Source organism: Schistocerca serialis, chromosome 11 (genome assembly GCF_023864345.2).
Source record: "Schistocerca serialis cubense isolate TAMUIC-IGC-003099 chromosome 11, iqSchSeri2.2, whole genome shotgun sequence".
NCBI classification, from domain to species: Eukaryota; Metazoa; Arthropoda; class Insecta; order Orthoptera; family Acrididae; genus Schistocerca; species Schistocerca serialis.
The window spans coordinates 172,864,022-172,876,873 of NC_064648.1; the positions used below are offsets into that span (position 1 = coordinate 172,864,022).

At 44.9% G+C, this 12,852-nt stretch overlaps 1 protein-coding gene across 1 annotated transcript in view; it reads right to left on the reverse strand.

Moving 5' to 3' along the window:
* Positions 1-5,751: 5,751 nt before the first annotated feature.
* Positions 5,752-12,852, reverse strand: part of LOC126426604 (forkhead box protein D3-like) — a 42,724-nt gene continuing 35,623 nt past the window's right edge. Inside the window, exon 6 of the mRNA XM_050088497.1 lies at positions 5,752-6,007. Coding sequence (XP_049944454.1) covers positions 5,752-6,007 — 256 coding nt within the window. The remainder of the gene's footprint in view (positions 6,008-12,852) is intronic.

Here is a 12,852-nt window from a genome sequence, read left to right on the forward strand (position 1 = left end):
GATCAACAAAAACGAAATAATAAACTGTGTATGATAGAAGATGTTCTGAACGAGAGTTTAGCGAAAACTTTTCTCTGTTTGAAAATCTTTGCAGACGCCACTTTAGTACATTACATTCCGCACAGAAATTAGAGTCATCTTAGATTTAAAAATCTAGTCAATTGCCGTGCTTCAATTCTGACTATATCACTATTAGGCATAAGAATAATACGAATATAAACATGACACGATATGTATATTCTTTCGTGTTTGCTGTTGTCTCACTCTAGTTTCATAGTTTATTAGGCAGACAGGATTTAAATGAGATAGCAGCAAACACGAAACAATACACGGCAAAATGTTTATATTCGTATTATTCTTTTGGTGAAGAGAATACTTCATAAAAGTTCCTATTAGCAACCATCTCTTCTCACAGGTACGAAAAAATTCAGAACGTAGAGTTGGCCATATTGAAAAACATCCCAAACAGTCTTGCCAGTTGGATTTTCGTAGTACATTGAAATGCTGCTACATTCGAAGATGAACAATGCGTTGGATAATGTATGAAAATGCAGTGGTCAAAACTCAGGGCGGGGAAAAAAGCTCATCTTCCACCTTTTTTTTAAAATTTATTTACTGACGCAGAGGTTTTGGTGCCAGTATTTATCTTTGAGCCTGTAAAGCATGCCTGTGTAGCGCTACATATATTCGACGGCAGAAGTTAGTTGTGGCGGCACCCACCAACATTTTTTGAACTTCCGCTCGCTATGCACTCGATTCTAAGCCACAGGCGGTTTTTTGGCTTACAAAAACCGGAAAAAAAGTGTGGCTTATATTCGAATAAATACGGTACAAGACATGGCATCAGGTAGTAACTTCCACAGTACCGGAGGCATTTTTAGAGGATAGGAACTGCAGTCGAAGACAGAGATTGGAATATATTCAGCAAATAACTGAAGATGTCACGTGAAAGTGCTCTTCTGAGATGAAGAGATTGGTACAGGAGAGTAAGCTCTGGGGCCACATTAAATCAGTCAGAAGACTGAAGACAAAAAGAAGGCCTGGTTGCTGTTTACGATTTTAGATAGTGCAGTTATGCTGCCATGACAAGAACATGTGACAAGTGAAAGAAATGGATAAATACCTCAAACTGACCTTATGTTTATTGACCAAACAAACAACTACACAGTGCGACAGCATATTTGGTAGCTATGGGACGGCCATCGACTTCAATGTAAGACGAGTACCCACAGTCCAATATACTTTTAATTCTGTTTTACTCTATAGACATCCCAACTATTTGTGATGGTATTTTGTCTTTATAGTCCATTTAATTTCACGACATAGATTTTACAACCTGATGATGGGAGCACTGTCTCTTGAAATGCGTTGTTAAAATTTGCGTGTAAGAATCGCAGTTGAATGCTAACAGTGATAACCAAAACAACTTACACCTACCGTACATGTAAGACACAACTAAAGAGACATGTGTGACGGATGGTGTAGTGTATTCTCACGAAGGAATTCACGAGTCTACAGCAGTGCTACCAACCTGCGTGACGATTTCAGTATGGCCATAGCAATTAGCTCCTCGTAACGGAATGGTGGCTTTCTGTCGGCAGTACCGGCCGAGCCAGTGTCGCCAGAGGGCTGCTCGCCCTCCACTCCGTCGGCGTCACCGTTGTCACCGGTGTCGTCAATGCGGCTGTTGCCGGTGTCAGCAGTTGCGGACGTCAAAACGGCAGCACCGCCTGTCGACGTCACCGTGTCCAACACCGGGATGTCGTCCTCAGGATGGCCACCGCCGGGTCGGGACGAGTCCGCGGCAGACCGGACAGTGCCGTAAATGTCGGAGATCACGACGGTGGCAGAGGTTGTGGTGGCAGTGCTGTTTCAGTGTGACAAAGACAGTATTCAGTTGATAAAACTTGATAAGCTGCATACTTTTTGAAGAAACACATTCAAATAGAAGTACGGAGGATACTCAAACTGAAGTCAAAACAAACATCTTAATACAAGATGACACAATGAGTAGGTAACTACAGTCAAGGGAGAGGAACATATTGAGTTTTCCTATGATATTTTTTCCCACCCACCGAAAACAATGGTACATTATAGGATCGGTCACGGACCATCTGTAATGTACGAGTACAAAATCAGAAGAGAGACGAATAACATTTGCATGTGTGACAGTGTGAGTACTCTCGAGCACACGTAATTGGACGGTGAGCTCCACAGATATGCAGCAGCTAATGGTTGCCAGGCATTGCGGATGTCAGATCCTGAAGCAGCACCGAGTAACAAGTTGACTCGGTGCATTTTGGACAGTACTGCAGACGTAGCACACAGACAGAGACTTCACAAGGAATTCGACCACACATCAGCATGCAACACACGAGACAAACGACGTGCCATACAAATGAAAAGAGGCAAGTGAGATCAGTGAGAATGGAGTAAAATGGTTTTCGAGATCGAATCACTTTGCAAGTGACTACGAACATGTGGACGTGAAGAAGTTAAAGTGAATGGTGGAATCAATTTCGACAGAGGAAACACCGTTGATGCTCAAGGAATCCAGCAAGTAATGGCTGCTCAGCATGGTAGTTTGAAGATAGAGCCAATAGTGGAGGCAATCTTCTACAGATGTATGACAATAAATCGACATAAATAGAAGTGTACCAATATTACTCATATAATCTGTTGTACAAACACTAGTGTTAAACACTGGCCCAAAAAAGTTAAACTGAAAGAATACACAGTCGGATGTCAATGTAACTTTGCAAATGAACACATCATCAGGGGTTATGTAAAGACTGCCAGTTCTTTTTATTTTGCCACTGTACACCAATTATACACAGTAGGCACGATTAATTCCGGATCTGGCACGGTTACTCGAGAGGGCTGCCAGCAGGCCCGCATCACGAGAGTTGCCGGCCCTTCTGTCACGGCTGTTCCTCCTTCGGAGACCGTTTACATGCCTCGCCAGTATATCCCGAGTTTGGATTCGGTGCGGATCACAAATATTACGTTTCTAGGCTTAGCGTTATAGGGCACCACTAGGAACTGCCACCGTCTCCCAGAGGTATCACAAGCAGCAGCGACGACAGTGGTGCTTCTATCTGGGAGTAGCTCGTGTCGACGGGTTGTGCGGTCGTCGACATACTGTGGATATTCCTGTGCCGCGGTGTACTCGAGCTGTGGCACAGACTCCTCCAGCCAGTTGCGAGTGCAGTCGCAGCTCTGCTCCAGACCGCTCACAAGTCCCACCAGAGGGGCACAAACTGAGCCTGCACAATACCACTCTGCTACACAGGCCAGCAACTACCGTACAATTTTCGGGGGTTCAGAGCTACCGTGTGCGGTGCTACCGTGATGATGGAACGGACATTTATTTATACTCTGCCTTTTATTTACCTCTGCTTGAGGACTAATACTTTTGTTAGTCCTGTGTTACAGGATACTTTACTTTCTGTGGTGACACTATAATAAACATCCATTGTAAGACTTTATCTGTCGACTCGCCGTTCCTCATCTCGCCGTACACTGCCGTCCCACCGGGTCCGGCCCAAGATTAGGACAGGCTACGCCATTTGGACTTTTTTCTTGTTTGTGTTACAGATATGATATGCTATGATGGGCTAGAACACTGCTACTGAATTACACTGTGCGGTCTTCTGTTGGCTCTGTAAACAAGTAACAGTTCAGCATTCTTTTGCTACACTCGCTACAATACGACTGACAAATAGCGCTACTAGCTTTGTGCTATTCTTCGCAGTGCCAACTTTGTGCTTCTTGGGGCTGTGACTGTAGGCTTTGTAACTGGTAAGTGCAGATTCAGCTACGTGTGTACCACCAAAGACACTTTGAACTTTCCGTGTGCTCTATCACTCGGTCTGTGACAAATTTTTTTTCATGCACTTTTTGTAACTGTTAACTTCAGCCGGCCGGAGTGGCTGAGCGGTTCTAGGCGCTACAGTCTTGAACCGCGCGACCGCTGCGGTCGCAGGTTCTAATCCTGCCTCGGGCACGGATGTGTGTAATGTCCTTACGTTAGTTAGATTTAAGTAGTTCTAAGTTCTAGGGGACTGATGACTTCAGAAGTTAAGTCCCATAGTGCTCAGAGCCATTTGAACCATTTTGTTAACTTCACTTGTGCACTAGAACTGTGAATTCTTTCATATAGTAGCAGCCGGACTGTGAACTCTTCTGTGAACTGTCGAACTTGGTCTTGTGTGCACGTTGTTCTTTCTCTTCTGTTCACTGTGCACAAATCATCTTCGGTAGCTACTGGCTCCACAGGTAGGAGCTCCCATCTGGGGTGACGGTTCAGAAACAGACCTCCACTCCGTCACCTCCGCTGCAGCCGCTCGTCTGCCCAGCTGCGGCCCCTCCGCACCTTCCAACGTGTCAGGTTTTTGACGACACTCTGGAGTTATGGTCAGAATTTCTCGACCAGTTCCGACGACGTTCGTGACCTCCGCTACCTGAGAGGATTGTTACTGACGAGCTCTTCTCTTCGTCCACTCTGGCACTTCGGCCTCTCCCCTGCCACCCTTTGTCACTCAATCCTGAAGTCATCCTTTCTTCTGTCTCCTATGTTCACTCGTGGGACCAGCTCACCGCAACCACTCTCTCTCGAGCATCGGCATCCACTTCCTCTTGTCGAGCATCACGTCTGTCTTCTAGGATCTCCCGAGCACCTCCTTTACGGGTCCCACTGCCTGTTGCCGCAGGCACCTCCGCGCCGAACTCTGCCGCCACCCGATTGTCTCGTCGAGCTCCAGCGGAGTCACCTCTGCACCTGCTGCCCCCCAGAATTTCCGGCAGGTTTCCACGAGTCCCGTTTTGCTAACACGACCCTCTCTCCAGTCGACACCTACGTGCCTCCACACTCGTCGGCCCCAAAACTGACAGCCCTCCTGTAGATGCTTCCTTCCTTCTGGTTTCCATTTCTCCTTCTGTTCTGTCCTCTTTTGCAGCTCCTCACTTCTTTCTCCCCTCTAGTCCCTCTGCTCCCAGGCACGACAAGCACATTTCCACGTGCCTCGGGACAGCGCCGTGCCCGACAGTGACCAGTGTGCACGCAATCAGTCTCCTCTACTCATTCCTCACTCACGGCAACTCCCATTTTCCACAAATTTTTGCGACACCTTCGTTCCTGCGTAGTCGTAGTGCTCTTATACGCACCCATCATTCCGGACCCTTACCTCGCCACCTCCTCTCACTCCCACCTCTGCTCACGTGTGCTCTTTCACAAGTCTCTTTTTCCTCTGCTGCCTCCACAGCCACTCCCGCCTCACGGCTACCACCCCTCCTGCCACCGTCGATCTGGACGACACCGGCCATACGGCTGCCAATACCGACTCCGTCGACACTCGAGCTGCACCTGCCGTCACCAGTCCAGTCGCAGCTGGCCCCGTTGCCACTGGCGCCTTCCTCACGCAGCAGTTTCCGCCACTACTCTGACCGGCCCTGCAGCCCACCTCCGAGTCCCGTCGGGCAGTGACGCACACTCCGACTCGCCGGCAAACGACGGCCGGCATTCGGTCACGTATGCCCACACGCGTGTGCGACCGGAGATTTTGCCGAACCGCTCGTGTTCTCCAGTTTCCGCACTGTCCCTCCTTTTCTGCTTTTCTTGTTTTACGGGCGGCTCTCCGGCACACGTCGTGCCTTCTGCAGATTACACGCACCGTGCCGCTCTGGCCAGTCACCGTCCCTAGCCCGCCCCTACTGGCCACTACCACTTTTGACGCTATCCGCGCGGAAGTTTTACAGCGAGTCCTCTCCCGCCACGACGTCGGCCCGTCGCACCTCCACCGGCCTCCTTCCCGGTGGGCCACTGCTTTTTAGCTGGGAAGGAGAGTAGTACACACACGACTGGGCCCCCACACACTCGATCGCGACTGTTTCAGCACGACGGCCGTATCCGGGGGTTTGCCGGCCCTTCGCCTCCACGCGACCTCCCTTCGCAGGTGATTTGTGCACCTCGCCCGTACAGCACGTCACGGCTTGGTGCCGCTCACAACTGTTACATTTACACCTCCGTGATAGCAGGCACTACCGAGAACTCCCACCGTCACCTTCCGGCAATACGCACTGCAGCAACAGCAGTGGCTCTGCTATCGGGATCTAGTTTGCTCCTGCGGATCACTGTCACCAAGAGCCCTCGGATATTCCTCTGTCGCAGTGTACTCGAGCTGCAGTGCAAACTGCAGCAGCGAGTCACAGTCACAGTCGCTTTTTTGCTCCGGGCCACTCTCGCTGCCCCAACTCCTCCTACCCTCTACTGCTGAACCCACGAGTCTCTTGGGTAACCTTGCTTCTCCCATGTGTGTAACATGACCCCACCATCTAAGCCTGTTCGCCCTGACTGCTACATCTATAGAGTTCATTCCCAGTTTTTCTTTGATTTCCTCATTGTGGACACCCTCCTGCCATTGTTCCCATCTACTAGTACCTGCAATCATCCTAGCTACTTTCATATCCGTAACCTCAACCTTATTGATAAGGTAACCTGAATCCACCCAGCTTTCGCTCCCATACAACAAAGTTGGTCGAAAGATTGAACGGTGCACAGATAACTTAGTCTTGGTACTGACTTCCTTCTTGCAGAAGAGAGTAGATCGTAGCTGAGCGCTCACTGCATTAGCCTTGCTACACCTCGCTTCCAGTTCTTTCACTATGTTGCCATCCTGTGAGAATATGCATCCTAAGTACTTGACACCGTCCACATGTTCTAACTTTGTTCCTCCTATTTGGCACTCAATCCGTTTATATCTCTTTACCACTGGCATTACTCTCGTTTTGGAGATGCTAATCTTCATACCATAGTCCTTACATTTCTGATCTAGCTCTGAAATATTACTTTGCAAACTTTCAATCGAATCTGCCATCACAACTAAGTCATCTGCTTAAGCGAGACCGCTTATTTTGTGTTCATATATCTTAATCTCACCCAGCCAGTCTATTGTTTTGAACATATGATCCATAAATAATATGAACAACAGTGGAGACAGGTTGCAGCCTTGTCTTACCCCTGAAACTACTCTGAACCATGAACTCAATTTACCGTCAACTCTAACTGCTGCCTGACTATCCATGTAAAGACCTTTAGTTGCTCGCAAAAGTTTGCCTCCTATTCCATAATCTCGTAGAACAGACAATAACTTCCTCCTAGGAACCCGGTCATATGCCTTTTCTAGATCTATAAAGCATAGATACAATTCCCTGTTCCACTCATAACACTTCTCCATTATTTGCCGTAAGCTAAAGATCTGGTCCTGCCAACCTCTAAGAGGCCTAAACCCACACTGATTTTCATCCAATTGGACCTCAACTAATACTCGCACTTTCCTTTCAACAATACCTGAGAAGATTTTACCCACAACGCTGATTAAAGAGATACCTCTGTAGTTGTTACAATCTTTTCTGTTTCGATGTTTAAAGATTGGTGTGATTACTGCTTTTGTCCAGTCTGATGGAACCTGTCCCGACTCCCAGGCCATTTCAATTATCCTGTGTAGCCATTTAAGACCTGACATTCCACTGTATTTGATGAGTTCCGACTTCATTTCATCCACCCCAGCTGCTTTATTGCACTGCAATCTATTGACCATTTTCTCCACTTCCTCAAATGTGATCCTATTTCCATCATCATTCTTTTCCCATTCTACCTCGAAATCTGAAACATTACTGATCGTATTTTCACCTACATTGAGCAACTCTTCAAAATATTCCCTCCATCTGCCCAAGGCATCCACAGGATTCACCAGCAGTTTTCCTGACCTGTCCAAAATACTTGTCATTTCCTTCTTACCTCCCTTTCGAAGACTGCTAATTACACTCCAGAATGGTTTTCCAGCAGCTTGACCCATAGTCTCCAACCTGTTTCCAAAGTCTTCCCACGATTTCTTCTTGGATGCTGCAATTATGTTTGGCTTTGTTTCTTTCTTCAACATAACTTTCTCTGTCTACCTGAGTTATAGTATGTAGCCATTTTTGATACGCCTTCTTTTTCCTTTTACAGGCTGCCTTGACTGTGTCATTCCACCAAGCTGTTTGCTTCATCCTACTTTTACATACTACTGTTCCAAGACATTCTTTAGCCACTTCTAGTACTGTGTCCCTGTACCTTGTCCATTCCTTTTCCAATGACTGTAATTGACTACATTCAACTAACTGGTACCTTTCTGAGATCGCTGTTATGTACTTGTGCCTGATTTCCTTATCCTGAAGTTTCTCCACTCTTATCCTCCTACATATGGACCTGACTTCCTGCACTTTCGGCCTCACAATCCCAATTTCACTGCAGATTAAATAATGATCAGTGTCATCAAAGAATCTCCTGAATACACGTGTGTCCCTCACAGCCTTCCTGAATTCCTGATCTGTTATTATATAGTCAATGACAGATCTGGTTCCCCTGCCTTCCCAAGTATACCGGTGAATGTTCTTACGTTTAAAAAAGGAGTTTGTGATTACTAAGCCCATACTGGCACAGAAATCCAAGAGTTGTTTCCCGTTCCTGTTGGCCTCCATATCCTCTCCTAATTTACCCATAACCTTTTCATACCCTTCTGTTCGATTTCCAATCCTGGCGTTAAAATCACCCATGAGCAGAACACTGTCCTTGTCTTTTACTCTAACAACTACATCACTGAGTGCCTCATAAAAACTATCCATCTTATCTTGATCTGTCCCTTCACAATGCGAATATACTGACACAATCCTAATTTTCTTGCTAGACACTGTCAAATCTAACCACATCAGTCGTTCGTTTACATACCTTATTGCAACTACACTGGGTTCCATTTCTTTCCTGATGTAAAGCCCTACTCCCCATTGTGCTATTCTTGCTTTGACTCCTGACAGGCAGACCTTGTATTCTCCCACTTCCTCTTCTTTCTCACCCCTTACCCGATTGTCACTAACAGCTAAAACGTCCAGCCCCATCTTACTTGCAGCCTCTGCCAGCTCTACCTTCTTCCCAGAGTAGCCCCCATTGATATTAATAGCTCCCCATCTCATTACCATTTGTTTGCCGAGTCGTATCTTAGGAGTCCCTGGTTTGTCAGTTAGAGGTGGGACTCCGTCACCTCCAAAGGTCCGAGGCATTTTGCTCTGATTGTTGCCAGCATCATATTTAAAGTACCAGGGAAGCAGGTTGCTAGCCTTACTTACCTCAAGTCCCATTGAGTTTTACCCCTAACGGCTGAGGGACTAACCGGTGGATTTGGTAGTCTTTGCCGTACGAGCACCAAGGTGACCACGACTCAGAATATGTCCGAGATGCCCAGCCTTATTCCAAAGTAACTGGTATCCCGACTGTCGGGACCACTTACTTGGCCACTCACACGTTGCCCATGGTTCATGAACTAGGACATGACTACAGGAACCCACACCATGAATCTAATTTAAGGAAGCATTATTATTTTAGGATTATGGTTAATACTGTTAAGATAACAATGGGAACATACAATACACCACCAAAAAAATGAATGTAGTTATTCAAGGTGCACATAATATTTTATACATAATAATGCCAGGGGCACTTTGGCTCTTTGTGGCAGAAGATAATGTCAGGAGAATGTCAGAAAGCCCACTGGTCACAAGCATTTGTGTAGTGTACACGCAAATAGTGACAAGAAATAGCACAGAAAGTAAGAAATACATATTGTAGGAAAATGTTTACAGAGTAATAAGAGATGGAACCATTACACATTATTTTAAATCATTACCAAGAACTTATGTGATAGTTACACAATAATTAAATTTTGGTCCTCTCCTGATGTCCGTACTAACTAGTGACTTGGTGTGTTAGGCAATGTGATTCAGCAGTGTTTCGCAGATGCAAGGAACATCACATTCTCAAGGGGTATTAAGCCAGGTGCACGTACCTGATCCAGTACAGTATCTATGACATGCTAACAGCAATGTTGCAGCATAAGAATGTATTGTGTATGAATTGCAGCGAACTTAACATCTTTCTTTTCTGCCCCTTAATACAAATCCTAACCAATCAAGAGATTTTAGTGTACTGTGGTTAGAACTTGAAACTAAAATACACTACAATGACTCAATAACTACATCCAAAAAATATATGCAAACATTGCACTGAGTGACAATTACCACAATTATGACTATGAAGCAGAGAGTAGTATTGCCTGCCAAGGGTAATGAACTGAAATTAGTGGAGCCTTATGCTATTTGTTTGAATATATTTCCCATACTTTATTTAATTCCACTTTTATATTTTTATATTGTACGTAAAGACAAACATGTAGTTTTGAGGGGAGTATGAACAGTGAAGGGAGCTCAAGTTGGTAATGAAATTAGGAAGAGAAGAAAAATAACTTAAGAAATAAAAACTTGGGTTACCCTGACTATCAACTCTCTTAATCAGTCATGCATACGCCAAGAAGTGTAACGTATCACTTGAGCAAACAAATATATTGCACAATGTTTATAGAACCGATGAATAATGAGCATCTAACATGCAACTAACTAACGCGAATTCCTTACAGACGAATGGAAAAACTGGTAGAAGCCGACCTCGGGGAAGATCTGTTTGGATTCCGTGGAAATGTTGGAACACGTGAGGCAATACTGACCTTACGACTTATCTTAGAAGATAGGTTAAGGAAAGGCAAAGCTAAGTTTCTGGCATTTGTAGATCTAGAGAAAGCTTTAGACAATGTTGACTGGAATACTCTCTTTCAAATTCTGAAGGTGGCAGGGGTAAAATACAGGGACCGAAAGGCTATTTACAATTTGTACACAAACGAGATGGGAGTTATAAGAGTTGAGGGACATGAAAGGGAAGCAGTGGTTGGGAAGGGAGTAAGACAGGGTTGTAGCCTCTCCCCGATGTTGTTCAATCTGTATACTGAGCAAGCAGTAAAGGAAACAAAAGAAAAATTCGGAGTAGGTATTAAAATCCATGGAGAAGAAATAAAAACTTTGAGGATCGCCGATTGCATTGTAATTCTGTCAGAGACAGCAAAGGACTTGGAAGAGCAGTTGAACGGAATGGACAGTGTCTTGAAAGGAGGATATAAGATGAACATCAACAAAAGCAAAACGAGGATAATGGAACGTAGTTGAATTAAGTCGGGTGATGCTGAGGGAATTAGATTAGGGAATGAGACACTTAAAGTAGTAAAGGAGTTTTGCTATTTGGGGAGCAAAATTAACTGATGATGGTCGAAGTAGAGAGGATATAAAATTTAGACTGGCAATGACAAGGAAAGCGTTTTTGAAGAAGAGGAATTTGAAGTGAAACATGGACGATAAATAGTTTGGACAAGAAGAGAATAGAAGCTTTTGAAATGAGGTGCTACAGAAGAATGCTGAAGACTAGATGGGTAGATCACATGACTAATCAGGTAGTATTGAATAGAATTGGAGAGAAGAGAAGTTTGTGGCACAACTTGACCAGAAGAAGGGATCGGTTGGTAGGACATGTCCTGAGGCATCAAGGGATCACCAATTTAGTATTGGAGGGCAGCGTGGAGGGTAAAAATCGTAGAGGGAGACCAAGAGATGAATACACTAAGCAGATTCAGAAGGGTGTAGGCTGCAGTAGGTACTGGGAGATGAAGAAGCTTGCACAGGATAGAGTAGCATGGAGAGCTGCATCAAACTAGTCTCTGGACTGAAGACAACGACATGAACATGAACACAACATGCAACTAATATTTATTAGATGTTTTAGTAAGGTTGGATATACACACTGAGTGGACATCTAATGTTATCCCTGCACGTAACTGAGTGCAGAAGGTTGCAGCTTTCCTGCAAGAAGGAACGATGCAGGCAGCTGGTCTCGCCTGTACTCCCGCCTCAGCAACACGCAGCACACCGCATGACAGTACACGTTGCGACAATGGACTACGTCACAAAAGAAAAATCAGTTTGGCTCTAGAGCCTGCTCCAAAGTCTGATACACTTGGCTCTGAACTGAGTATCATTTTGCAATACTTGCCATAATTATCAAATCACAAGTGCAGACAGTTATAATATGGGATGTGTGGTGTCACAAGGCTTAGGCCTGTCCCACCCCTCATTAAATCAACCAAGACTTATACGAATAATTGTGAGAACAGTTGTTATTATTATTATTATTATTATTATTATTATTATTATGTTCTTTAAGTTTGTTTTTGGGTTTTCAGAAATACTGTGGGAAGAAAGCTTATTTATGTTGCAGATAACGTGGAAGATGTTGCCCGATGATCACCACGAAAGTTCGACGTAGCGGCAAGTGGGCGAGGAATAAAACGAATGCCGCAAACTACCACGAGCCATGGAAGAGCCCGGGCTGCGAGGGTGTCGAGCTTCCTAGGTCGTTGTTGGACAACGTCAAATGAAGAGATATTCTGCTTTCTCTTTGTAAACAGATCGATCGAGTCTTGAAAGGTCCACGTAAAACGTACAGGTGGGTGACACATTAGGTGGAACCCGATGCCTGTAATACTTCCACAGCTATTAAAAAGTTGTTAAATGGCAAAACCAATAGTTCATCATTTACATAGATAAAAAGTAGTAAAGATATAGGAAAGGAAGAGTTGCGGCGTCAGAATGAAAAGAGATACATTGCTCGGCAACGAAGAAGGACGTAAACAGCAGGTTTTGGTGAAAACAAATCAACTGATAAAATAGTAAGTCTGTAATTAAGCATAAAGCCACGTAACACTGCAGATGTTCTAAGTTTGAGTGCAAGAAAATATGTACATCTCATAAGAGTAACTTCTGTTGTTAGGTACCTTATTGGAAATAAATAAGCACAATTTCCATTCGAGCAAAGGCCAAACTGCACAGAAGACGAAGTCTGCGAAAGGAAGAAAGTAGATATTGAGAGGTGAGATATACTCT